This window comes from Synchiropus splendidus, chromosome 6, assembly GCF_027744825.2.
Source record: "Synchiropus splendidus isolate RoL2022-P1 chromosome 6, RoL_Sspl_1.0, whole genome shotgun sequence".
Taxonomy (NCBI): domain Eukaryota; kingdom Metazoa; phylum Chordata; class Actinopteri; order Syngnathiformes; family Callionymidae; genus Synchiropus; species Synchiropus splendidus.
In genome coordinates, this window is record NC_071339.1 from 8,377,105 (window position 1) to 8,404,769 (window position 27,665).

At 42.5% G+C, this 27,665-nt stretch overlaps 1 protein-coding gene across 2 annotated transcripts in view; it reads right to left on the reverse strand.

Annotated features, from left to right (window-relative positions):
• The window catches only part of arhgef10la (Rho guanine nucleotide exchange factor (GEF) 10-like a), a 149,304-nt gene that overhangs the window by 33,848 nt on the left and 87,791 nt on the right, over nucleotides 1-27,665 (reverse strand). For both annotated transcript variants that reach the window (XM_053869071.1, XM_053869070.1), the window contains one exon: nucleotides 14,932-15,050. In XM_053869071.1, the coding sequence (XP_053725046.1) occupies nucleotides 14,932-15,050 (119 nt within the window). The remainder of the gene's footprint in view (nucleotides 1-14,931; nucleotides 15,051-27,665) is intronic.

The following is a 27,665-nucleotide window of genomic DNA, read 5'->3' on the forward strand; positions in this document are numbered from 1 at the left end:
AAATTGCAACGTCACATATTTACTACCTGATTTTTATAGCTTCCGCCACATTCAGATGGTACATGCAAACAATGCATGTCCGTTTTCGTGGGACATTAATCTGCCATGGAGCATGGAGTCACAATTTACCTCACAATTTTCATTTTCATGGGTCAGGCACATTTCAATATTCCTTTTCAGATTAAAGGACCTAAGCATGTTCAGCTGTGAACAATCTCTGGTTTAAATACGCGTGTACACAACACAAACTATGGATGCACTGATCCACATTTGTCGACTTCAGATCCAAATCCAAGCCATACATATGTAGAAAGTCAATGGAATTCAAGACACTGCTTCATTTCAGAAAATGTTTTGCTGTGCTGTCTGTTCATACGCTGAGAACCTTGCATGCCCATTTCACAGAGCTGCTCACCTGTATGTTTTATCAGCAAACACCACCCGTCCAATTTAGGATTTTTTACGTGTACTTTGGGTTCCTACACACTCATGAATACCATAGATACTGCACATCCTGCAGCGGATAGATCTGGAAGGCGGGTTTTGGCTCCAGGTTCTTTCTGTTAAATAGGTACAAACTGCAGAATGGAGTGACCAATGTACAGGCATGCATTCACCGATCATGATCGGTGACCGATCGATCAGAGCATCCCTAAGTAAAGAAATCATAAAAGACTTGGCAGGGTAACATGGCATAAGACACTTATACGCAAATGAATGTGAAGCAAATATCACTGGTAGCAGTCATACATGTGGTATGTACGACTTTTTCTGTGCAGTCTAAAGAAAATATCAGTCTCCCTTTAAATTAATGGATATTGTTTTTGGTTCTTTTCATATATATTTAAAGCACTTGTAGTCAAAATTGAAGTTGAACCTTCCATCTCCAGAATGTACCAAGCAGGAGCTCGTATTCATTTTCGACATCATTTTGAAGAACACTGACAAAACACATGACACAAAAAGTGTGTCCTAGATTTGGGTTCAATCTTTACATTGCCAGACAGCAAGCGATGGTGGCGCCCCAGTCTGTACTAAACGGACTTAATATAATAGGACAAGAGGATCAAAGTTATAAATTGATATTCATGATATCATTTCATGAGCTTCATGTCATTTAAATTCCAAATGCATCTCAGAGCAGAGATCAAATGGCGAACCACCTGCTGTGCTCGCAGGGCAGCTTTACTATCAGAACTTTCAAAGTCACTGGAAGACAATGAGATTAACCTGTCTGCATCAGTGTCCCCCGAGTGGACGGACAGATTTCTTAACCCCTGATCGCTGCCTTTCGAGGCGATTATCATTTGCGCGACAACCTTTCCGCTGTCAGATTAGAAGTGTAACTGGCTCAGGACGCTTCTTTCAGTGTAATAACCGCTTTCAGTACAGTAACAGCCCTGTGCCACAGATCATATCGGCAGTAAGTGGAATGAAGTTGGGAAGGGATTTTGCATATCGCTGCTCCGTGCCTGACATTGGTAGGACATCACAGACTCATATTCATGAGTCGGCTGTGATTTTCCTTCCTGTGTCCTTCATTGCTGCTAGCTGCAACACGGCTAATAAATGTTATGCAAATGTGCCGTATCGCTATGCCGACTCTTTATACGCACACACGTGCTTCCGCCCACACCCCTGAGTCCTGTGGCGAACTCTGGATGAAAGTGACGCGCTGCCCCTGCATTAATAGGTTCAAAAGAACCTAAAAGAACACACTTCCCAGCGTCATCATTCGCTTCCTCTGAATTATTCTTCCCTTTCGCTCAAGACGGAGGCTGACGTCCGTGGGCAAGATGTGGATGAGTGATCTTCACCCACCTCAAAGACAGAAACTGAAACAAGAGTTTGTCAACATGGCAGCCAAGGAAGAAGCCAGGCACAGACGCGGATGTAGCTTTCTATAATCTTTAACATCAAATGGCAGGAAGCGGGGAACAAAGATCCCAGCGTTCGCGTCAGGCCATGTTGCAGTTCTGTTCGAGAGGCGCTGAAAGTTGTTTTGCATGACATCAGTCAAATATTTTCAACATGCTGAAACATGCTGATTTACCGTAATTTCCGGACCACGCGCTTTCACTTTTTCTCTTAGAACCCTGACGCTGAAACAGCAATGTGGCTGATGTATGGATTTTTACAGGCAAACATGCTACATGCCGCCAAAATATTGAAGGCCGAATATATGTGTGTTTTATTTAAGTCAAAGCACTCAATGCATTGTTTTCACCCGCAGATCTGTGCTGCATCTGAGACGGGCTGTAAAAAACATTAAGCGCTGTAATGTAAATAAACAAAAAATCTTGTCATTTAATTGGTCTCATGTGCCAATGTAGGTACCAAATCCGTCCGCTGACCGAATGTGTCCTGCCTGCTGCGGAATGAACGATGAAATGCAGTATTTGACAGCTTTGATATCGCACCAAAGCCAGAATCGACAAATCAGCAATGACCCACACATGCTAGCCGATCACAATGCGTTGTTCTGCAGACTGTGGAGAAGAAACAAACGACACAATGACAAACATTGTATTTTGCAGATATTCACGTTACATTGTGATAGAAAGCGCCGAATGTGACGTCATCATAAGATAAGACACATTCGGTAAGCGGACAGATTTGCTACTTACAGTACAGTCCTTACAGTCTCATTATATAGGCAACATGATGTGCGTTCAGCCCAAGTTTGCTTCAGTTTGGATGCAGAACCCCATTTTAGAAACCATTTCAGAAGTTCAGAAAGCTGGTACCCGGAATTTGCTGATCTTTTTACGGCGTAGACAGTATGGAAACTATAGTAGTTGAGGTAGTAGCCACCGAGTTCCCTGGTTACTGCTGAGTCCCGTGAGAACAAACTCAACGGAGGCAGTTTTAAAGCAAACACAACTGAACCCTGCAAGAACAATAGTAGAAATAATACTTTACATAAATAATGATGTTGAATTGTGTCCTCACAAGAAGACAAAAACAAGTTACAGAGTTGCATCCAATTTAGAGGTTGAAAACAGCCTATCCTGTGATACAAGGACACTCGACAACAAATTACGCAGCGTCAGAGATGTTGGAACGGCTTGTCTTTGAAATAAAGGAGCACAGCCAATTAGCACTGCTCAAGAGTAAAGGGAGACAATGTCAACATCGCAGCCAGGTTCCATTTGGCAAAATTGGAAATCAAACAGGAAGGTCGGTTTTCTTTTCTTTTTCTTTGAACTGCTGCTTCCTGTCTTCCCGCCGGTCACTTTGAAGTTCCTCTCCCTCACCACTTATAGATATATAACATACACTTCAGAATGACGTTGGTTGACACGTAACCTTTCTAAATGTTGAATTATTAGCGGGACTCTACAATGTTGGGAGAAAAAAATGACATATTTCTATAACTCTGATCATCTATGACAATACATTTTTAACTGTACTTCAACACTTAAACCTGTAGCCATGTGATGTCACACGCACGTGCGGATGATTGACTTCAGTTTCCCCAGTGGGTGTGGTGGTGTGGACACCTCTTTAAATGGGAAGGGAGATAAGAAGAAAGTGGATTCCGATGTTTTTGATTCAAATGTCAGTGAATTCATCTTCTGTACGTCGTCCAATCCCGGAAACTGATATGGTATAAATTTTGCATTTACAAGGATTGAGCTCTTCTTTTGATTCGTGCTCTTGCTGTAACATTGAAAACCTGCGTGTCTCATTTATTGCATGTCATATACTATTAAAATACACTGAAAACTATTCTTTGTTTTGTGTATTTTGTCGCACTTTACAACAAAGATCAGCAGAAACCAAATAGTGAACTTTTTATGCTTTCAGACATGGATGGAGATTTATTCAGAGACGCTGGCCACTATCCAAAAACACTAAGAGATGATTACTGTGAATTCCACACGATAGAGAGCAGTCACTAAATTTAAGAAGGAAAATAGATCTTGTTCATACATAAATCGCACCGGTCTACAAGCCACGGGTGCAGTGGTGCTCTCTGCGCCGTAGAAAGGTCAGTGGTCCGGGTTTGAAAAAGTATGAGGATCACTTCTGAACTAGTTTTGAAAACGGTGTCCAGAACGGACATTGACTCATGAAACAAACTCAGCAATCCTCCAAACTCCTTCCATTATAATGCTCAAAATGTGCTGTTTTCACCCGCGTTTCCAAAGTTCCAACACCATAGCTGGTCTCGGCTGCTGCTTCTCATCTCCGGTCCTCCGAGAGACCAGCTCCGTTGCCCGCAGATCTGGCAAAATTTTGAGTGCTTTAAGGTCAATAAAACGCTTGCAACATCATCGGTTTGATGTGATGAGGCTCAATTGGACCATGCGAATATCATGATCTGACCTGGAATGACGGTCAGAACACAGGCCAGACCTTCTCTCTTTCTTGGCTGGCATGAGGGTGGGCTTCTTTTGAGCTCCGAATTTCAGGACTGAAACCCATCTCTACCTTGCACCAGCATGTTTCCAGGGCTTTTGACACTAGAGCATTAGAAAATGGTCTTACTTTTGTTGCCTCCATGTCTGTACTATCAATAATAGAAAAAACAAGGATACATTGATAAATGTTTAATACATGTGACTGATAGAAAGTTATGTTTGGTAAGACTGAATGTCTTTCACTACTGGTGAGTACACCGGCAATTAAAACCTTGAGAAAACCTGGTTTTTAAAAAGGTCTTTTGTCACCGCTTCAAGTCTTTCAATACACAGTGGCAGCATGTCATAAAAGCCTCTGTGTTAGCCAACGAGTGGGAGGGAAAATAGGCAGCGCGGCTGGACGGCACGGAAACCATCCATGGCATAACTTCTGCTCTCATGCCAAGAGCAATGATCTTTTATCAGTGCAGTCAATTTTTAAGTAGTGGTCATAGCACAAACTACAGCAGTAGAACACTGAACATGAAGTTGTACTGTGCACGATAGGCACAGTACTGTAGAGGTAGCAGAAACACATAAAAATAAATTGAGTTGTTTTTGGTAGTACTGGTTCTACAGGGCCAACAGTCTGTTGCTATTGAAGCTGGAGTCGTTGTAGCGGTTGCTTGTCAAAGTAATACTTAGAAGTAGTGGTAGACAGTAAACTAAAAGAGTGATTTAGCAAAGGTTGTAGCAATGACAGCACTGGCATATGACCTTCACTGAATTACCAGTAAGAGAGAGGTGCTGCTCATGACCACCACAATAGAGATGGATGGGCATGTGCTCTGTAGTTATAGTACATGTATTACAAGTTATAAGGTTTAAGATATTTTAGTAGTATTGGAAGAGCAGAAGAGATACATAAGACAACACAATGCATTTATAAGACTTCATAGACGATGTTATGAATGTTGAAATGCATGAAATGCATCGTCAGTTAACCACCGCGTCGTCCTGTCCACAGTTGCAGGGAGTGCAATCCCAGCGGTCATTGAGCGAGAGGTAGGAATATACCCTGGACAGGTCGCCAGTCCATCATAGGGCACATACACACACATGCCCGCAGTCCAGCCGTGGAACCTTCTTGCTGTAAGGCAAGAGTGCTAACCACAAGCCGCCGTGGGGCCCTTTGAAAGAATAGTAGTAGTAATCGAGTAATGCAGTGTGGTTAGTTGAAGAGTCTTTATTGAGTCTTAATAACTAGGTTAAGTTAAATCCACTCCTTGTAATATTTGATAAACCTTCCTATTACCTTACATGATGAACATTCAAACACCATCTATACATTAATGCCTGATAAATGCATGAAGATGTCTTGTGAATGGTGGAATAAAAAAAAATGCTATTTTTCATTTTTGAGGATGAAGAGTTTCACGCTATAATAGAGTAAGGCAATATTCAGTATCTCCAGCTTTTATGACAATTTTTTTTTTCTCTTAAACCACTACTCTTTTTACTTCAGGTTGACTCTCAGAAAGACACTTCTCTGAATAGCCATTGTCCAACAGAGATCATTCACCTGGAAGCTGATTCGTCTTGGCAGAGAGGTGATCTTTCCCTGCAGAAGAAGAAAGTCTGACCTCTGCACAGTTCAGCCATACCAAGAAGTGATGTTAAAAACTGTCACAACCCAGACGAGAGATGTTCTTTGAGAATGTCAAAGTCTGACTGCAGCCCTGACTGGCCGCGGTAGAGTTTGATTCATGGCAGCTTATCAGACATTGCTGTGTTGTGTTGGTGACGGTGATGAGTTTGGAGAGCTTAGCAAACCAGAATGCCAAAGCTACATTAGCGTTCACGACAGACCTCTTGTGATGCAGCTCTACTTTTTCAGGACCAGCTCCAAGTCAAGCCAGATCTACATCACAATTCTGCCTGTCAGCTTGTGTAGTTTTACCCCTTTATAAGTCCTGCATACGGAGCATTTTCGTGTTTTCCTGTAGTAATGTATTTGTAATCCAAAATATATATATATTTATATTTTGAACCATTTTAAAATTGGGTTACAGGTTCTTGAAAAATGAAGGTGTGTTTTTGCCTCTGAGACATTTGTGCTGCAACTGCTGAGCTCAGCGAAACCACCGCCAAGACACAGAATATCACATTATCTCTATCTGTCACAATCGGAAGCAGTACCACCAGTATTGCAAATAATTTGAGAGAGGTGGATAAGACGACTTAATGCAACTGCTTTTTTAACCCGATCAATAGTCAGGTTGGCCTTAAATTAAGTGAAAGATTTGAGTGAAAAAAACATGTCATCCATTGTCTATCACAGGTTAATGGAGGCCAGACTTGCAAGGGGGCGGAGACTCCGAAGTACTCGGTAGAAGAGATGCATAAAGCAGTGATGGGTAGATGAGGTATCATGAAACAGTATTGAAGGGTTGAGGAAACAGTGTCTTCATTTTTAGAGGCCACTTGGTGGTTTGAACTAGTTGTTCAAGTCCCAACATTTTACAGCAGACAGAGGCCTCTAGTAGCAGGACACCGTTTCATAATGCCGCATCAATGCATCATTAACAAAGTCACAGGGCACAAGTAGACGAAGAAGCATGCAGCACACCAATGGAAAATGAACTGCCTTCATTCACCCTCTGTGTATGTGCCATGGAATAGCCAGCGGCATATTACTAGTTCCACAGTCAAGACCAAGGCATTAGTCCATTTGCCATCCAAAAAATAGGCGAATTCAAATGAACCTGCAGAACACCACCAAACTCAAACTCTTCCTATGTCAGATCATTTCCAACCAACCATGAAAATTTTATCAAATTGCGTTTTTCTGTTTTCGGGGTTATTGTGTTGGCACATGGACTGATGGAGAGACCAAATACTATGGGGCTCGAACAGGGGCAGCTTACATTGGCGTTGGAAAAAAGTTTTGAATAACAGAATATTGACACTGACAAAAAAGAATATTGGCTGATAAAATATAGAAATATATTCTTATTTTTAATTTTAACACCATTCTGGGTTGTACAAAATTGTTTCAGCCAATATTCCATTTTTAATTCCAATATTCTTTTTTTCAGACAGTTTTTAAAAGTGTTTTCAATGGCAATGTTTGTCTTTCGAGTTATCTTCAAGGTGCCACTGATTTAGCATGGAGGGCAGGGAGGAGGCAGAGGGAATGAAGGGTGAATGAGAAGGGGTGAGGTTTGCGCTGTCATTGGCATATTGGTGTAACGTTCAGTGTTCAACAGTGTTTGGTGAAGCTCATGCTATATGTCGAAGATGTTGAATTCCACTTTAAAACCCCAGGTAAGTCATTTTTCCTTCTGTAGATTTTTGTGTGTTGTGTTTTTTTTAACATTCCCAACGAGCAGCGGTTTGTTTTGAAGTTGCCTCAACATGGCACAGCGCATGGAGAAGCAAAGCAACAGCTGCAGAATGTGCCGCTTGTAGACAGTCACCACAAACAAACACGTTGTCGTTACACATAGGAGCAGCATCACTTTCCCGCCCTTTGATAGAAATATACCCTCATAAGTTTCTTATATTGACAGCCGTTGCCATCTGCTTGTGCAAAGTACTAACTGCATCAGGCTTCATATTTGCAACTTGGCTTGTTTAAATGCCATGACGTTGCGTGCCACAGCAGTGCTGAAAGGATTAATACTAGATCACGTCTAAAGAGAAATATTTTTACCTTCCTTGCTGCAATGATTTTGTTTTCTTTGCCGCAGAGTGGATATCTGGCAGGTTTTTGAGAAAGCTGTTAAACCCTGATGGATTTTAGGTAAAAGGTAGGTTTTTAATACATGTCCGGTGTCGACATAAAAGGGGTGACTTGTGGTTTTCCCCTTTGAAATGTCAAAAATGACTTTCGATACAAACAGCAGGAGAAGCCTTGTGTAACTTGTCAGTACAAAGATTTTCTCAAAACAACCGTAGGTTTAGTACAAGAGAGATGCTATTAATCATCCAAGCTGGACAATCTTTCTGACGGCAGTACATTCTGTGTCTTGTTATTTTAGTTGTCTGGCACTGAAATCCCTTTAGAGTTTTGACTGGTGTCACCATTTGTGAGGAATAAATAGCTGATTTTCTGTGTTTCACACCAACAATGCAGCTGTTATCAGTATCAGCAAGGAAGATGGATGACATGCCGAGTAGGGAACATGCAAAACATGCCCTCAAAACGCTCCTGCACAACCACACAACCTCATATCCCAGTGACCCGCCACAATGCTACTACAACTGGTGAATGGCAGCAAAATATATGGCATATTCCCTGCCATGAATCAGTTTCATGTAAACTAGAGGAGTGCGTCCTCGTGGCACGTGGTGTGAGCTAGCTTTGTGGGTAATCCTCTAGAAACATAAGAGAAAGGGAGCAGACCCTGATGCTGCCGATCCCTTTTCCCAGTTTGTTGTTCTGCACTTCAAAGCGTACATGATGAAATCCCCCTGGTATTATAAGAGCTCTGGCACACCACCCACCCAGTTCGTGACTAATGCCTTATAAATCGCAAAACATGCGCTTTTACTATTTCCAAACTCGTTGGCTCCTTAAGCTGAGGTGCTTCCCGACTGCAGGAGATAGGAGGAGTTTGTAAATCACTATGAAAAGGAGTTCCTGTCCCCTGGCTGTAAAATATGGCTCTCTGAATGAAGCTCCCTGCGAATAGTTATGTGGAGCCAGAAGGCGGGAATCAATATTCTTCAAATCTTTGCTGATCAAGTACTTACAAGGAGAAACTGTCCACCACAAAAGAGTCCTGAGCCAAGTCGGGCCATTCATGTCCTTATGCACAGTGAAGGGATTCAAATGCTATAAAGTTCTGCTGAGCTGTCAGATTATCAGCCGCCAGGATTCTGTGCCTGGATAGGACTGAAAGAAATTGGGAGCTTTAGGGTGTGTCACTGCGGTGACAGTCAGGAAGGAAACGGCTCGCATTCATCATGGTTGAAGGAGAAGAGAGGTGGTTGACTATCTACTATACTATGAACTTTAAACTATCTACTTCCAACTTATCAACCTCCATCCATGCATGCATTCATCCACCCTCAACTGCTTATCCTTTGCCAGCAGCTTCAAAAGGTCGCACCAAAAGCCAGTCTCCCGGGCAACATACACTAGCTCCGACTGGGGGATCCCAAGACGCTCCCAAGACAGTGTAGGGATATAATCCCTCCACCAGGTCCTGGGTCGACCCCTTGGTTTCCTATCGTTGGCGTGTCCTTGGGGCATCCACATGAATACCGTCCCTACGCCAATTCCTTAACCTTAAACCTTAAACGTCTCTACTTGAGGCAGGAACTCATTCCTCATCTGGACAGTGCAAGCCTTCCATTTCCCTTTGAGAGCCATGGCCTCTGACTTAGAGGGGCTGATTCTCATCCTCACCATCGAAACAAGGAGTGGCAATTGATTAAACCCCTGAAAACTCACAATGGGGGTAACACTTCACATTCCAACTGAAAAGGTAGCCATTATGAGCAGGTGAAAATGTGTGATATCACAAACAATGGTAAAAAAAAAAAAAAATGTGATGTGAGCGTAAACTGGAAAAAATAAATACATACATACAAATATTCTCATCAAAAAGTGATGTCTGATGAGGAAGAACACTGACCACATTGTGAAAGGGAAAGAATGTGGGCAATATTAAATGAAAAAAAAGGATGTTGCCATAAACATTCCAAAAAAAAAAAGAAAAAGAACATTGAAACAAAAATTAATGAACACTCCAAGATGAGGATACTGACAGAAAAAGAAATTATCACACCAGCCTAAAAACAAAAGACAGAGCCAAAAAATAGTAATGTAAAAAAAACAAAAAAACAAGAAAGATAAAATACATACAGATGAACAAAGGCAAATATTTGTACCGATATGATATTTCAATCTTAGCGCTTCTTCACTCTAAAAAGAGAATTGAAATATCTTTCAAAAATTGTCCGAAAGAGCCTTGAGAAACAATTCCCTACATTTGAACAAAAGTTGTCAGTAATTTAAAGTATAGAAAAGTCAACGTAAAACTAGTACTTTGAGATCTGACAAGGACAATTCAAGACTGTATGATATAAACACAGGTTTAGCAAATATGGAGAAGGTTTATTCATTCTGTGAAGCATCATCACCCATGCCGACTGGTACCTGACCCCTCCCACCATCTGCTTGTCCGTGATGATATATCTGACCCTGCCCTCAAGCTGGTTACCCAGCACTGACGGCACACAGGCTTTCCCCACATGACATGACAAACTCTGTAAACCCAAGCAAGCTTCATCTGATTGTCGTTCCCTCTTGGTTCCTTATCTGCCAGCTGGTCTGTGATAGGAGGAACATTATACAGCAAACGCATTTGCCGATTGTACCACAAGAAATGCAGTGGGAATGTGATAGATACAAAATTACCCCTAGTTTGCACCATTTGAAGCCAGTGGGGGATTTGAAAAAATGGAAACATGCCACTGAGTACATCATCTACAAACATCAAACCGGCTCTCCTAGGGCCACACTGGGTGCAGGTTTTGGCTCCAGACAACCACCTTTTCTCCATCAATTGAATGACAGTCTGATGCTGCTTGTTTCAGCTGACACCTGATTGGTTAAACTGTGTGCACCTGCACTCATTGTGGCCCCTTTGCGTATCAGTGTCAGACTCCTGCTCTACAGTAAGCCTCACGAAAGACAGCATTTATCCTTCCCATCACAGCACGTCCTCCAGAGATAAGATTTCAAAGACAAACTTAAGAAAACATACTTACATTTACAGTACGCACACAATTGAACAGTTCGTGTTTCAGAGGGAAGATGCAAGACTGTTCATTCTGTAGTTAAATATGACAATTTTGTAAAGCAGCGATTCAAATTCCTGCTAAATATGAGCAGCTGTGCCTGTGGTTCACCGGTTCAGCCGCTCCTCTGACACTATCTCTCCTATTAATCACTTAAGCCAACCACCATACATCGTCCCCACCGGCCGCCTTCTAAAGACGCTTTGTTTCATCTCTCAAAATGGCAGCAGGGGCAGTGAAACAGAGTGTGCGTCGACTCGTCAAACAAGTGCCGTTACAATGTGCTTCGCCAGTTACCTCAAAAAACACCTGATTCTTAATGCGTGTGAAGAGAGAGGATGAAAGAGATAAATGGAGAGCGCCTCAGCCGTTCTCACTCTAGTTCGCTCAGTTCCTCTTTCTTGTGCCCTGACAAGCACCTTGACATCCATGTTGTCCCTGGGGTGACCAGTGAATGTTGCTCAAGCTGCGCTGCCTTTCAAACTTGAGTTTCTGGAGGATATGACTTTCGACTTCTTCTCCAGATCTCTTTTAATCTTCTTCTATGCTTCTTTCCACCCAACTGTAACTCACACCACCATGAGACACAACAAGTCCAAGAAGGAAACGCTGCACCGCTTTGGCACAGGAAGGCGTGTTTGTCCCAGAGGAAGCGAGAAAAAGGGGAGAGGGGCTGGGGGTGCGCTGCTGAGCTAAGCCCCTAATCACAGTCTGCTCTGCATGAAGGACTTAAAGTCACTCCATTTAATGCTTCCCTCTCTTTAGCCAAAAATGGGAAAGCAATACTACTGCTTACCTCCTCAGCTTTTCTGATGCTTCGGCTGTCTATTCTTATCAAATCCTTTTTTCCAGTGGTGGAGAAAAGCTGCACATCCGCGGTCAGACCGTCTTCAAAAGCACACAGCGAGGCAGGAAGAACTGCCACGACTTTAAAGAGGGAAACTCAAATGTTGCTGTGTTTCTATAATAATGATGCTGGGATGAGATGAACGAAGTCATATTAAGTCCAATTATGAGGATCAAATTTGATTTACCGCGAGAATCACAGCTCCAGGTGCTCGAGAATTATTGCAGTGTTTGAAATAATTGACATAAGTACTGAGCAACAAGCCTGTACCCTGTCGTCTACTGTCATCTGGGCTGCATGTTGACGCGTCGCTTCAACTGAAACATGTTCCGCCACGGCATATATGTAGGCATCACTCCACGTAAAAGAATGACAAGCTCCAATCAACCTATAAAGTGTTACCTTACTATATATAGCACTTCATATACTCATGCGTTTCACTCACAGTGCGTATTTGTTGGCATCGTGAGGGAAGCACATGGATACATAAAGGTGCTACAAATACACAATAAACACAGTTAACATTTGATACCGATGAGAGTTCAAAATCTGCCAACACACTTACATTCCAAAAACAGACTTTTGCATCCAATGTTTTTATGAGTTATTTGAGTTTCATGTTAACGTATACGTTTTTCAATTTCCCCTCCAACATGACATTCCAAAAGGAGGGCCGGGGTTTAGGAGGCATGTGCGGTGTAACAACGTTAACGTCACCGAGCACCGTAGGTGTTGCTGTTCACCAATATATCCAAAAGGGGGAGCTGTATTGATTGATTGATGTGCCTCTTGCTCGAAAGACAAATGCAGGCGGCTCTGTAGGAGGCGGTGGTCAGTGATGCCGGTACACGGACGACTACAGTGTTGTTGTCTGACTGCAATATCGAAAACCTTTAAAGGTTTAAATTCGGTGACCGATAATCTTACAGGTTGCTTTTCAAAATAAATGCTGAATTTGACTCATGTATTGGACAAAACTTTTGCCGCCGTTTGCCACTGACATGTTTCCTCTGCCCTTCACCTGCATGCTCAGGTGCATTTGCTCAATCGGGTCAGACCCTCTGAGACAGACAAGAAGGCTGCCATGATAATTGACTTGGCAGTGCTTGCAGGCAGGTGCATCACAATTTCACAGAATGCTGCAGCTGCTCCTACTACTCCTGTTCCTGAGCTTTAGGGGGGTGTCTAGTCACCAGCACAAAGTCCCTCTTTCTTCACCTCCAGCTGGACTATGAGGCCAAGGCCTTAATCTAATGTCAGAACGTAGCGCCATGCTTCGGAGTCCCACTGCCATTAGGGTAATTGCATGGGCACTTTATAACATCCTCCTTTTGGCTGCCAAAGTAATCTCTCTATACTGGATTACCCATAATCACATTATAGTGCGAGGGAATGTGGTTCTAAATACCATCCGAATTGATTCCATACCATCTCCACTGCCTTCTAAAACGCTCTTAGTGGCGCTCTCACCTTCGCTGACCACATGATCTATCAGTGCCTTCGAGGTCTTAACAGCTCATATTGATTGTAATTCCTGTGCATCGTGGCTGGGGGGGTGTGGGGGGCACTGGGTGTCACCTTGTAATACCGATAGTCCAGATCATTCAGATCAGCCCCCAAGTGGATGTAACACTGCAGTTAGCTAGAGTGGAGTGCGCTTTGATTGCACTCAATGGAGAATGAATGTGTTTGATGAGTCAAAGATCTTTTTTTTTCAGCAAGGTTTTGCAGCCACTCGGGTCTAATGGTGTCTTAAGAGGACAAATTGGCATCACACAGAGGAAAGTCGTTTCCTCTTTGCTAACTTTGCTAACTCCACCAGGCAGAGGAAGAGGCTGGGCTACCAGGAAGTTGCAAAGGATTCAGCGCTTCATTGCAATGTATTGTCTAATGGGAAGAGGAGGAGACTGGACTTCTTGTGACTCTGATTTACATGGAGTCATATTAAAGAATGAACAGATGAATCGTAGTTGGCCAGAGTTAACCAAATCCATTTCAAATCTATGCATCCGCTGTTTATCAGATGTTGCTCTGTCTATAGTAGTCTTACTCAAATAGTGGGGCGAGCCCCCATGAGGGAACGCGGAGCGATGTGACCTCTTTTGCGGTACTAAAAGAGTGTAATTGTACATCTACTCATGATTTATTTTTGAAAATTTCAGGCAAATTGATGCACTTTAGGTCTTCCCTGTTACACACGAAAACAATGTTAACGTTGTTCTTATTGGAATTTGCTCTATATTACTTTCATTTTTCTTTTCTTTAATGTTAGCAAGGACACGATGTTACGCAGAGGTGTACTTATGATCACTTTATAGACAAACAATACTATTTACAGTGGCAGCGGAGAGCTGGGAGGAGCGAAACGTTTACGCCTTCCTGAGGGGGGGTGCAACAGAAAATAATTCAGAAGCACTGGTCTATAGCAACCGAGCGTCCCTCACTATCTGAGGAGTGATAAGAAGGTGGATCCATGAAACTGCTGGCTGGGTTGAAACAAGGACACAGACAACAAAACTCACTATGTAAGTCCAGTTTATCACTAAATCCACTTCAACACTGGAGTCTTGGTCCATAAATCACGAAGCCAGTCAAATCCAGGGTTCTTATCAGCGCGGCTAAAATTACAACTGACACACTTACTTACAAACTACTTACTTAGTAATTACTTAGTAATTGGATTCATTATGATTAGATTATGTCTTTATTCATGCATTTTTCTGTGAGGAACATGGTGTTCTTTTGGTGACGAAATGTACTATTTCATTTTCTTTTTAAAGTAGTCGAAGTTTTTAATCCCAATGTGCTTATCCACAGGACATTACTCTGTAATCTGTACTGAGGAACAGGTGCCCAAGAATGTACTTATGCTCCGGAGGAAAATTCATTTGCACGGGGAATAATTGATTTTAGAGAGGATCTTACCTTTCGCTGTGGCGCCTTGACTGAAAAAACAGGCATGTGGCAGATGAGCAGCGGGTACATCAACGGCCCCGGCTTCCCATCGTCTTCTCCACACAACCATCCAGGCGAGTTTTCTGGCCCTGAAAGTGTTCAAGGCATAAGTTAGATTTTGACACCTTATTCCTCTGGCCCTCTCAACTGAGATTAAATGCACAAGACAGAAATATAAATCTGCTATAAAAAGCTGGATTAAATGGATGAAATAAAGCTTAAACCTTAAATATCTGTAAAATATTTTCCAAACATGGAAACTCAAATTGAAAACAAAGTTTTGGCCTGTATTCCTGCGACTCTCGTGAGGTCAGAGAAATCGCACTCATTTAAATTCTGGTTATGTCTCTTGTATGTCTTTTCATTATATACTTTTTTCTGTTTTGAGAGAAAATTGTCTCTGAATTAGATTCTTTTAATTAGGTTTTATGAAGTTTGTATTTTATTCTGATATTTTTTTAAATGAAAAGCTTGGCAATAGATGTAACCGTGATTTTAAACAAATCCCTTTTTTTATTTTATCATCATTTTCTAATAAGCGTAATAAGAGCTCATTATTTCAGCACAATAGAAACAGGTGCTACAGCCGCAGGCTAATATTAAACCAGTTGAAGAGTCACACAAGTGGGCTTCAAATGGAAAACGTAGACCTTCATTTTTCATATTCTCCACGTGCCTACGATGGCATTGCCAAGACATAATGAATGAATGGAAATTTGTTTACTGCTGGTACTTCATGTTAACAAGGTCATTAGCATGCTAATGTAACAATAAGCCGGGGGCTTGGTCTCCTGACGTAGTCAACCAGCAGCAACAGCTTCAAGGTTTCATCACACACGCATCTTTGCAGCTCCGACGGTGCTACACAACAAATTGTGTTGTGTGATATTGATCTCTTCAGACTGAAACCTCTGTGGATCAGTCAAAGTAAAATGTTTATTCAGGTCTGAAGCAGTTAAAATAAAGCACAATATATGCGCCGACTGATATCTGCTATGGCCATTTTCCTTCTCCAGTACAAACTAGGTGAAAAAAAAAATGTTATGATGCCATGACATATTTTTAAGGGGGAGCTTGAGCGGAGGTCATTAAATAACAACAACAAGCAGATCGGCAAAATAAACAGCAACTCCTGCTCAACGTAGATGGACACAGACAGAGAAACAGCACTGAGGCAACTAAAAACTGACAAGCGAAAACAAAAAGGATCAAACTACGGAAACTCATTCTCAAATTGAAATCATTTTAAATTTAGAGAGCTAATTTAATGCTTTAGTGGAGAAGTTAAAGTATCTTGGGGTCTTGTTCTCTAGTGAGGGGGTGAGGGAGTCAGAGATTGGTCAGTGAATTGGCGCAGCATGTGCGGTATTGGAGTCGCTCTACCGCACTGTTTTGTGTAAGAGAGAGCAGACATCATCCACTTAGATAGCATGAGTTCAGTTATGTCACTCGAGAGAGACTCAGAGTAAGTCCAGGCATCACATGAGGATGCTCCATGGAGGTGTTTCTGGCATGGCCCCCTCGGAGGAGACCAAGGACCAGGTGGAGGGATTATATCTCTTCACTGGCCTGGCAGTGCCTCAAGAACCCCCCAGTTTGAGCTGGGGGCCGTTTGGCGCCACCTTTTGAACCTGCTGTCCCCGCGAATCAACAACAGATACATGGATGAAGATGGATGGATGGAATTTCTAATGCTACACACAACACTTACTGCACTCTGAAATGAATATGTGTTACCTCAGTCATCTCTTCATATGTCCAGCCTGGTGCGCGACTTCAGTTCCTGCTACATTTTGCAACTCACATGGTTATGCGCTTCACGCACCTTAACCTGTACCTTTCTCTGACATGATTTGCTGCTCACAGTGCCAGGACACAAAGGCAAAACATGCATAGAGTTGATGCCAAATGCTTCAAAATCCAACGCATAGGGCTTCCTTCTTCACCACTAGGATTAAATATGTGTTGACAAACTGCATGCAAACAAGAGGGTATTCCTGTCTGTCTTCCATTGTTGATCAACTTTTCTTTTCGCCATTTTTTTTAGCCCCAAAGTACTTTCTGCAGCACCATACTGCCCAAGATATTCACATGTGTGGCACCACACTGTGCTCCAAAACTTTTTTGCAGACCAAAGGGAGGAACACCAAAAGCCACGGAACCACCGAAAGGGGACAAAACAAGGGGTCTGATTCAGACCAGTTATAGTCCACCTCCTTTGGGTGCCGAAAAGGGCACTGCTGTGTATGACATTCCCACGGCAGCAAAATCTGACAGCCATTGTTAGATAGCGCTAGAAAATGACTATAATCACCTACGGGTGATTTTGAAAATCTGCGTGAAATGCGAGTGTACTGTAGAGAAACAACTCTGAACTTCAATCATGGACTCCTCACATCTGTTATTTACATTAAAGCGCTCAAAATGCACTGTTTGCACAGCCAGTCTCAGCTTCTGCTTCTTGTCTCCAGTCCTGGGCACAGTGGAGACAAGCACACTACGAAGCACACTGGGCACACTACACACTTGAAGGAAAATAAAACACCAGCAATTTGAATCGATGTGATGTGACAAGGCTCAATATTGCGGCAGCATGACGCTCTTTAGCCCGTATTTGCCACGTCGCTATACTGTAAGCCGCAGGGTTCAGACCATGAATCACGGTCCTCATCAGAGAGCAGACTGAAGAGTTGCTTGTGCTCAAGTCAGTTGGAATATGCAGGAATTTTGCGCAAATTCACATGATCAGAACACAAAAGGCGACTTTCCTTGTTGTTCCGGACTCATTGTGTCATGTGCATCACTGTTCTTCATCTTAGTCACCGCATCCCGAACAGGAATCCATGAACTCTGGTGTTGAAACAATGAATGAAATGCCACCTATGTCCCTGCCCACCAAAAAGACTAGAGGACTTGATGCCTGTTCCACTCATTGGAAAGAAGGTGTGGAACAGCTCTAAATCCCCAACCCATTTTGCGCTCCCTTTAAAAGACCTTTATGTGTAATTCTTATTCAGCGCCTGATCACTTCAACTTTGTCTTGCCTATAGCAGTTCACCACTCACCTTTGTTCCAAGTTAATCCTTGGCAAGGAAACGGGAAAAAATTTAAAGAAAAACCGACATAGAACTTTGAACAAATATATTTGCTATTTCAGAGCAAATCTAAATCCCAAAGAGAAGAAGGCCCTTTTTTAAACTCCATATTTTGCTAAAGATTTAAGTGTGATCTTTGGCAGAGACTGTAGATTTCAACCATCACAAGCAAACAAAAATCTTTTTCCTAAGAATATTCTCTCCTGCCTTTATATATCTACAGTCAATTGCTGCATTAAGTGTCTTTCCTTTTCACCAAATTCTACAGCTTGATGTTGACCAAGACTACTAGTTAGTGTCATTAAATAAACCTGCTTTGGCAATAGTGGCCATAACAGAGTCTGTTGGTGGGTAAGAGTGTGTCAGCATGATCCTTCACACATGTAGAGAAACACAGTGGCCTACATACTCGGGGGAATCTGTAAGATGCCGAGTCAATAAAAGTCTGTCGCTGTAGACTCGCCACAACATCACAACTCCAGTCGGAACAGCTACATCCTCAGCTCAAGGTGGGAAACAGCGAACCGCACTCTGGATCTAGAACATTAAATAAAGTCATTAGTTCCTCCCACAAAGTGGGTAGGACTCACTCTTCATGGGGTTAACTTCAACCTCAGGAAGCAGCAACTATGGACACTATTCTAAAATGAAAAGAAAAAACTATGGAGGAGGAGGTCAGAGCAGCAGTTAAAAGGTAGAAGTGTATTCGATGGAAAAACATGGTGAATAGTGGAAGAAAGATTAGGACCATTCGAGCATTTAACATATGGCTGAAGATATAAATGAAGTGAAAAGGAAAGGCTGCTGCGTGGGCGTTAAGTGGTCTGACATTATCATCCGTCTGAACACTCAAAGTCACATCTTCTTCTTCTTACGGCTTCTCCCTTCAGGGGTTGCGACAGCGGATCATTGTCCTCCATCTCACCCTGTCCTCTGCTTCCTCTTTTCTCAAACCTACAAACCTCATGTCCTCCTTCACCACCTCCATAAATCTCCTCTTTGAACTTCCTCTCCACCTTCTGCCTGGCAGTTCCAACTCAACATCTTCCTACCAATGTACTGGCTCTTTCTCCTCTGTACATGCCCAAACCATCTCAGTCTCTGACTTGGTCTCCTAAACACCTGACATGCGCTGTCCCTCTGATCTACTGCTTCATCATCCTGCTCACTCCCAGAGAGAAGCTCAGCATCTTCATCCCTGCTACCTCCAGCTCTGCCTCCTGTCTTTTCCACAGCGCCACTGTTTCCAAACCATGCAACATTGCTGGCCTGACCTCCGTTTCGGACACTTTCCCGTTCATCCTTGCCGACACCCTTTTGTCACACATCACACCTGACACTTTTCTCCAATTATTCCATCCTGCCTGCACCTGCTTCTTCGCCCCTGTCTCACACTCTCCATCACCCTGGACGGTTGAGCCAAAGTACTTAAAATCCTCCACCTTCTTTATCTCTGCATCCTGGAATTTCACCTGTGCTCTTGGCTCCCTCTCATTCACACACATGTTCCGTCTTACTGCGGCTAACCTTCATTCCTCTCCTTTCTAAGGCAAACCTCCACCTTTATAGCTTTCCTTCCTCTTGATCCCCGCTCTCACCACAGATCACAATGTCATCTGCAAACATCATCGTCCAATTGCCTTCTTGTCTAACCTCATCTTCCAACCTGTCCATCACCATAACAAACACAAAGGGGTTCAGAGCTGAGCCTTGGTGCAGTCCCACCTCCACCTTGAACTCCTCTGTTCCACCTGCAGCACACCTCACCACTGTCTCACACCTGACATACATGTCCTGCACCACTCCAACACATTCCTCTGCCACTCCAGACTTCCTCATGCAATACAAAAAGACGGTGTCTTATCAGTGCTACCATAGAGAAAGTACCTACACAATATTAGCTCCAGTATATAGATCAGCACATCAACTCACTGAATCAGAACACTAGACATTACAAATCAATTATTGTAATCCAGCCTTGTACAAGACCAACACGCCTCTCTACAGATGATTTACAAATAACCAGGTCAGCGGGAAACCTGCTGTTTGAGTTTAAATCGAATTAAAGAAATTAAATTACTGAGACTGAGCCTCTCTTCACCAGCACACCAGGAGGTATATTGCATTTGTATTGAACACGTACTTTAAGTGAAGTAAATTACTGGAGTTCTTCAGATGGTCTTGAAAAACAGCATAGCGGAATAAATCCACTGTTAAATAATCTGTCGGTGTCCAAGTGGTTATGAAGAGTTTTCAGCCTAAATGTAGCCACTACTGTGGTTAAATGGCATATGGTTTGGAACATGGTTTCATGCCTGGGTTTTTTTAAGATTCCCAGCATTCGAAGTCCCATAATGCACTGCAACAGGTGAATATCTTGTCAGAATGGATGATATTGTAGCAAATGTTTCAAACAGGGGAAACTGGACAAATATGGCCAAATGAAAACAGTACTGACTGGAGGGTACTGAGACCGAGACAGAGCCCAAGACAGTTTATATAAGGTGTCTCAAACTGACCCACAAGTAAGCTGTGGTGGCCCTTTTGTGGATCAGTTTGGGACGCCTGAAAAATATTTAAAAAAGACAGCAAAACTGAGCAAAAAGCCAGAATCCGTCTTTTACCAATGATGACAGTTTTCTCTGTCGGTCTCAACCGGTCCATGATCAAGACTGAGACAAGACAGAGTAAAAATGCTTTCGAGACCAAGACCTGTCTCGAGATCTAGACCAATCTTAAGTATTACAACACAAGTACAGATGGAAAATATGTATGAATGGTGGATAAAAGTATATAATAAAATATGATATAATATAATTTGGACAATTATAAACATAGAACAAAAACTGATATTTTGTTTGTGCGTTATGGAGCCCATTGCAGTGACAGAGGACACCCTATGAAGACTCTGAGTTTTGTCCTCTCAGTGTGGAAAGTGCAGTCCAAAATAGAGTGAAAAAGACAGTCAAAGTAGCAATGCCTGTTTATATTGGTGATTATTCAGTGTAAGGCCCCTGCTGACAGATATGTCTGATTCATTTAGGCATCATTAGTTTAAGCCGTTTGTTCTGATGCTGAGATACACATCTAAAACAAAATGTAATTCATGCAACTGAATATAAATAAATGCAGTGGCCTGCATTCATGCTGAACTATTTGGTGTAAGTGCTGCATCAAAGTTTTTTTTTTGTTTTCTGCTCTTGACTGTCACAGCAGTTTTATGTCATCACTTCGAGGCAGTAGAAAGGCAGAGGAGGAAAAACACCCTCTCACTTTCTTCATCCCCGTCGTGCTGTGTTTCCAGTCGTGATGTTGAAGACTAATTTACAACGCGTGCAGCTCCATCAACCCCAGTGACACAAAGGGCAAAGATATAGACTAATTAAATACAGCAAAGCAAATGATAATTCCCATGGATCAATGCGAGTGTGGGGTCTGTTAATTAAATCCCTGATAATGTTTACTCATCATAAACAATCCACCGCGTTTGGGTGAGCTGAAGATGGAGAGATAATATTTGCTGTCTGACATATTCAATATCAAAGCAGTGCAAAGATCAAAAAAAAAAAAGTTCATTGACGGAAAATGAGGGGGGTGTATTTTCTCACTGTCGTTTTTGAATGATACTTAGATCAGTTCAGCAAATTTGCCAGGAGAAGAAGGTTTCAATGAGTTAATGGTTACATATTCGACTTTGGCATCCTTATGTTGGAGTCTGCGGATGTTTACCTTCCAATCTACTCAGGTACTGTAAATATGTATTCTTAGTCGATCACTGTCTCTGAGCATAGAAGAGGCTCAGGATTTCATTGGGAGTGACTAGAATGTACAAGACACATCAGAGGGACACCTGAGGTGGAGAAGGAGCAAGGACTTGAGGAGAGAAGAGACCATGCGGAATGAAGAATGTTTGAGATGAAGATATCGGGAAGATGCGCCCCCAAAAATAAACAAACAATTCTTCATAACTCCATAACTCAAAGAGAAGATAAAGAGAAATTTGATGAAGGGCATGAGCAAACCTAAAACAGCAGCAGAGAATGGAAAGAGAAGAATATTAACAATAAGTTACTGATAAAGTAAATAACTATATTTCTATAGAGTTATATTTCTATACATTTACTGACAGTCCAGCAGGAAAATGTAGCAGTTGTCTGCCTATATTTGATATAACATGAATGAAACATGTTTTTTTTTTGTTTTTTTTTTAAATGACAAGTCAAGTTATGGTTGTTGTTTAAACCAAAGCAGCATTTTGCACTACATAAAGGATGCCCCGTTCCACATCCCTCCTTCGACTCAGAGATCGACTGTCCGTATAAGCACTGTATACTGTAGCCCCGCCCCTGCAACTCCTCCCAGTTCTCCAGTCCTACTGGAAGAATCACACTCTCACATCGTTCCAGAGCACAAGCTTGTGCTCACTGACTCAGCATCTGCCCAACTGGAACCCGTGCCATGCCCATGATAGAAAAGTGCACTGTGATGCAGCGATTTGAGGTAGCTCATGTTGCCACCAAAAACTGTCAGCCGGGGCAGTCGTCGGATTGACCTATACTTAGAGCCTCCAATGCGAGCGTTTTGTCAGATGATCAACAAGAGGTCAACTTCTTCTATATCCCTCCCGCAAAGATGTGAAAACCAAGGGCAATCTCCTCATTCTCTCCGTTGGATTTCATGGCCCTGATACTGAATCTGCTGCTGTGGATGGAAGAACAATGGTATATTTCGGTAACATTAGCAAAACAAGAGATTTGGAAAAATGCGTCACGAGGAATTCACAGTCAGAACTGATTCACGGCGTCTCTCCATCTGTCCTGCACTCTGTCAACCGAAAGAAACTTTCGCCTTAGAGATCAATGTATTCAGAATATTTTGGACGCTGATATGCAAACACCACAGGATGCCGTCGCCATAGTAACTAATGATAGGCGAGCCTGTTTCTTGGCCCTAGTCTCCTGCGCGGCATACATCGGCACGGCGTGGGTTATCACACAGTGGATTAAGAGGGCGTGTCAGAGTGTGTGCCCGAAGCTTCCAGCCACACTCCACTCATCTATTGATCCGTTTGTGAGGGGGAAAGGCGAGAGAGTGGCACACTTAGCAGTTTAACCGCAGGCAACAGCCCCCTACCAACCTCTCTGTTCCCCGCAGTGGGGCTGATTGCCTGTCTCAATCATCCACTCGCCCGTCCTCTCCACACACACACACACACACACACACACACACACACACACACACACACACTCTGGATCTCCCGTTGTTTCCTTGTCATGGTCCCTCTGTATTTGCCTCTAACACTCTTGCTATCCGACTGCCTATTGTTCTCCTTGTGAGGGCCATCAACGTCTGAATCCTTAACCCCCTCTGAAAGATGTGGGACTCCTCAATAGGAAGCAATTAATTTTGCAACAAGAAAGGCCATTCATTAGGTGACGCTTGTGGCTATTTCACCAAGACCCTTCAGAAACCATCGCACGGCTCTGAAAGGCATAAATGATGCGCAGTCACGTCATGTTATTAATGGACCGCAGGGCTTGTGGTGATGCGGCATCAAGAGCTAATTTTCACTTTTTTTATCTTTTTCGAGGGAGTTGTCGCTCACCGCCAGCCGCTCATTTTTACACGTTACGAGCCCACACGCAGGGTTTGACAGCAAAACTATCGGGCTCGGCTGCCACGCTGGATCTGCGCACCGATGCATCTCCACATCCAGCAGGAGCAGCAACAATTACAAATGAAACATTAAAATCGGCAACGACCGCAGGCCGTAGAATTTTAATGAACAGTCACAAGGAGGCCACAGAGTCAGTCACCACTGAAGTGCAATTTAGAGACGAGAATTTAATGCGGCAAACTGGAACATTAGAGAAAGCAGAGGTTGCTGGTCTACAGATGGCAGCGACAAAAGGATATGGGGCACAAAAATGAACTGCTAAGTTATAGCAAATATGGGAAATGAGCAAGAAGGTAACTCTGACTTTATTTTTTCATGATATATACATGCAGATTTCACAAGCTACAAATACACTGCACATACAAGTTTAACTGAGGATATACATAGAGTTCTCCTCCTGAGCTAGTATCAACTATCCAGCAATATTATGTGGCCAAAGAATGAGGTCAACGGAAACCCCCCGAACTAGGCACAGCCATATTCCAAGACGGCAACGGCAGAATTCATCGGGCTCAAATTGTGAAAGGGTGGAGTGCGAGGCATCATTTTCACACACGGAAGACCACCTCCAAGTTCAGACCTTAACCCATTGAGAATCTTTGGCATGTGCCGTAGAAAGCGCGACACAGTGTTGAAACTCTCACATCATCAATCCAAGATCTGAAAGTGAAAACCACATGCAGCACTGAACTTGACTTGCCATTGCAGAAGTTTATCGGACCGATGCCAGAATGCGTGTGACATTCGAAGGTTATGGAGTCACAAAAGGGCCCTCTACAAAAGGGCCCTCTACTGAGCACCCAAGACACTACTCAAAAAAAAAAAAAAAAAAAAAAAAATATATATATATATATATATATATATATATATATATATATACCGTAACTTCTGGACTACAGAGCGCACCAGAATACTAGCTGCAACACTTCTTAATTTAAGAAGGAAAATAAATGTTCATACATAAGCTGCACCGGTCTATATATAAAAAGGTCCGTGGAGGGCCCTGCTTAAAAATGCATCACTTCTAAACTTGGTACAAAAATAGGGTTCAGCATAGAGACTGACTCATGAAACAAACTCAGCAATGTTCTGAACTTGAATCATGAACGAATGAATCTTTTATTTACAGTAAGGTTCGGACACCACAGCCGGAGCTCTGGACACGAGGGCGAAAACATCACATTAAAAAAAATAAAACGTAAATGTGATTTCAGCGGTTTGATGTGACAAAGCTCCATATTTTAGCATTATGTTATAAACGGCAGGGTTCAGACCACAAGAAAAATGTTGCCATGTACAATCCAGAAATTATTCTACATAAATAAAACTCATTAATCTTCCAGGCATTTTATGGTATGAGAATTTAAAAGTACATTTGTGGATAACATATGTGTTGCAATTCACTTTTGGTTGTTGCAAACTTACGACATAGAGAAAGAAACGCTGTGTGTTGGGAAATGGAAATTTCAAGTTGAGTAAATCATAATGCAGGACATGAGCGAGTCACCAACTTTGACATGACTCTACAATTATTGAGAGTTGCATCACCATAAAAACACCCAGTAGACATTTCATTTTCTCATCCTACCCTATAGATCATCATGACCTAGATCTTCAACCACAAACTCTCATGCTGGGTGGAATGTCAACTGTAAATCTGGGCTTGCTGTTTGAGGACACAAAGGAATTCAGGGTGGGTCTGGGATGCACACCACAGACATTCCATTCTCTCAAAGCAAGGGAAGCCCCAAAAAAGGTCAGTTGTCTGACTTCAAAATGTGAAATAAATGAGTTTCACTCCATGCTGTCAACTCTTGCGAACCAGAGAGGAGTGAATCAACACATCCTCAGATGGAGGGATGATCATTACTTTCTCTGGCTCCACTGCTCTAATTGCATTCCAGAAGTTGATGTATTGTCATCATCTCTCGAATGCATCCTGTCCTCCTCTTCTCTTCCTCTGTCTTCATAATCTTCTGTGCTCTGACTCGGATCCTGTTTGCAACTCGTTGAAGATGCAAGTTGGGGGGGAAGACCATCATCAAACACACTGACTATTAAAGCTGCCATGTTGGAAATTGACTGGTGACCGAAAACTTCAGTTGACAGAAAAAAAAACAGATGGCGGAACCGACCTTTTCTTTGAGTGCAAAAAGCTTTTTTGAAGAAGAAAAAGAAACAGGAAATGAGAGGCAACATGGCGATCACCTTGGTTAAACTGTAGAATCAGGAAATGCCTGACGTAAGAATTGCTTGGGGTGAAATTATGGAATGAGAAGAGAGACATTTATTGTTTTTGAGTCTTGACTCGCAGGTAGAAAGCAGACACAAGTTGTTGAGTCTCTCAAAGACGGCAGCACTAGTGCCTCACGTCTTGTTTATTTTTGTTTTGGAGGACTAGAAATAATAGAAACAATAAAATAATTTCATACTTCATTCACTTCATAATGCTGTTTATTCATATAATAAGACCCAGACAGGAAAAAAGATGTGAGACAATAATTAAAAAATGTAAATATAAATCAATACAAACATAGATTTCAAATGAAACCAAATGGACACTTAACTGGGTGAGATGGAAACTAAATGTATTGTTAGTTGCAGTGCTTGCAGACAGATATCAACTGCTATTCTGATTAAATAAGGTCCTTTTCCACCTGACATTAATACATTTTTGGTTCTGTTTGACACCTCTGACACGGATAGCTTCGTGAAAAACTCAAAAAAATACTTCTTAAAAATGAAGATTAAGCCTGCATTCGTATGTAGTTAGTTTGGTATAAGTAGCAAAAACCTAAAATAAGGAATAAATGTAATATTTATCATTCTCATTAACGCACCTGTGTGAAGGACATTTTCACAGACTCATACTTGATATTTATAGTGTCTATAAATATTACAGCAGCCATTCGCTCATCCATGCAAGGCTCTGGAAACTTTGCATGATTTGAAATTGAAGCTTGGTGCGCTGCGTGCAGTACCTGAGCCTCATCAGTACGCCTGCTGTGTCGCTGATAAAGGTGGGAGCAACCAGGGAAGTCTGGGAACGGCACGCTTCACTGCAGCCGCCGCAGCCTCCGCACTCTCACTTGATGGTTTCGGATGCGACTTTGACACCAGCCGCATGCAACAAACTCTACACCAGACCCTTCAAAGCTGCGCTACTCTACAAAATATGAGATGTGGAATCAACCCGGTGCTCTCTTCTAGTCCAGTGAGAGGCGGAGGTGACACACAAGTAACATGCTGTTGAGCTCCGACTTGAATATAAGGGATGGATTGTGTAATGTAGTGGAAAGTCAGGTGAAACGCATCAATGGAGAGTTGCTCCGCTTGGTACTTTTAAAGCTTTTGAATATTTCATTAAATAAACATGCATGCAAAGGTTGTTGAGAGGGACCGTCAAATTTGCCAAATCTATTCAGCATCTCCCACCAATATGTGTGAAAGCACCGCAGGCGAAACTCGAGGAAACTGCTCTGCAGCTCAAATCACTTCAGGCTTCCTCTTGACCTCCAGCCTCACACATCGAGTTGATCATGCTCGCGCTCCTGGCCTGGTTATTGAAAAACTCAGCCAGTATCTCTCCCCACTCATATACAGAGGACATTTAATGAGTCTCCTTTTACCATCGAGTGCATGGCGACAGCCTCGGGCAACAGACAGTTTCCTTAAGCCGAGTGTCCGTCGTGTATTAATTCAGAAATGAGTTCAGGTAGAGCGGCTCCAAGAACCAAGAACTTGAAGTCTCTCTGCTTACGACTCTGTGATCCACGTATATGTGCTATCATATTATTTTTCCTCTGCGAACAAACTTTGAGAAATCCTGATCATGGAAGTAGTAAACAGCAGATTAACAGATGATTTAGGGTTTAAATACCTTTATCTTGGGAGCCGCAGACTATGAGATGGAGTCAATGTGGTGTGGTAAT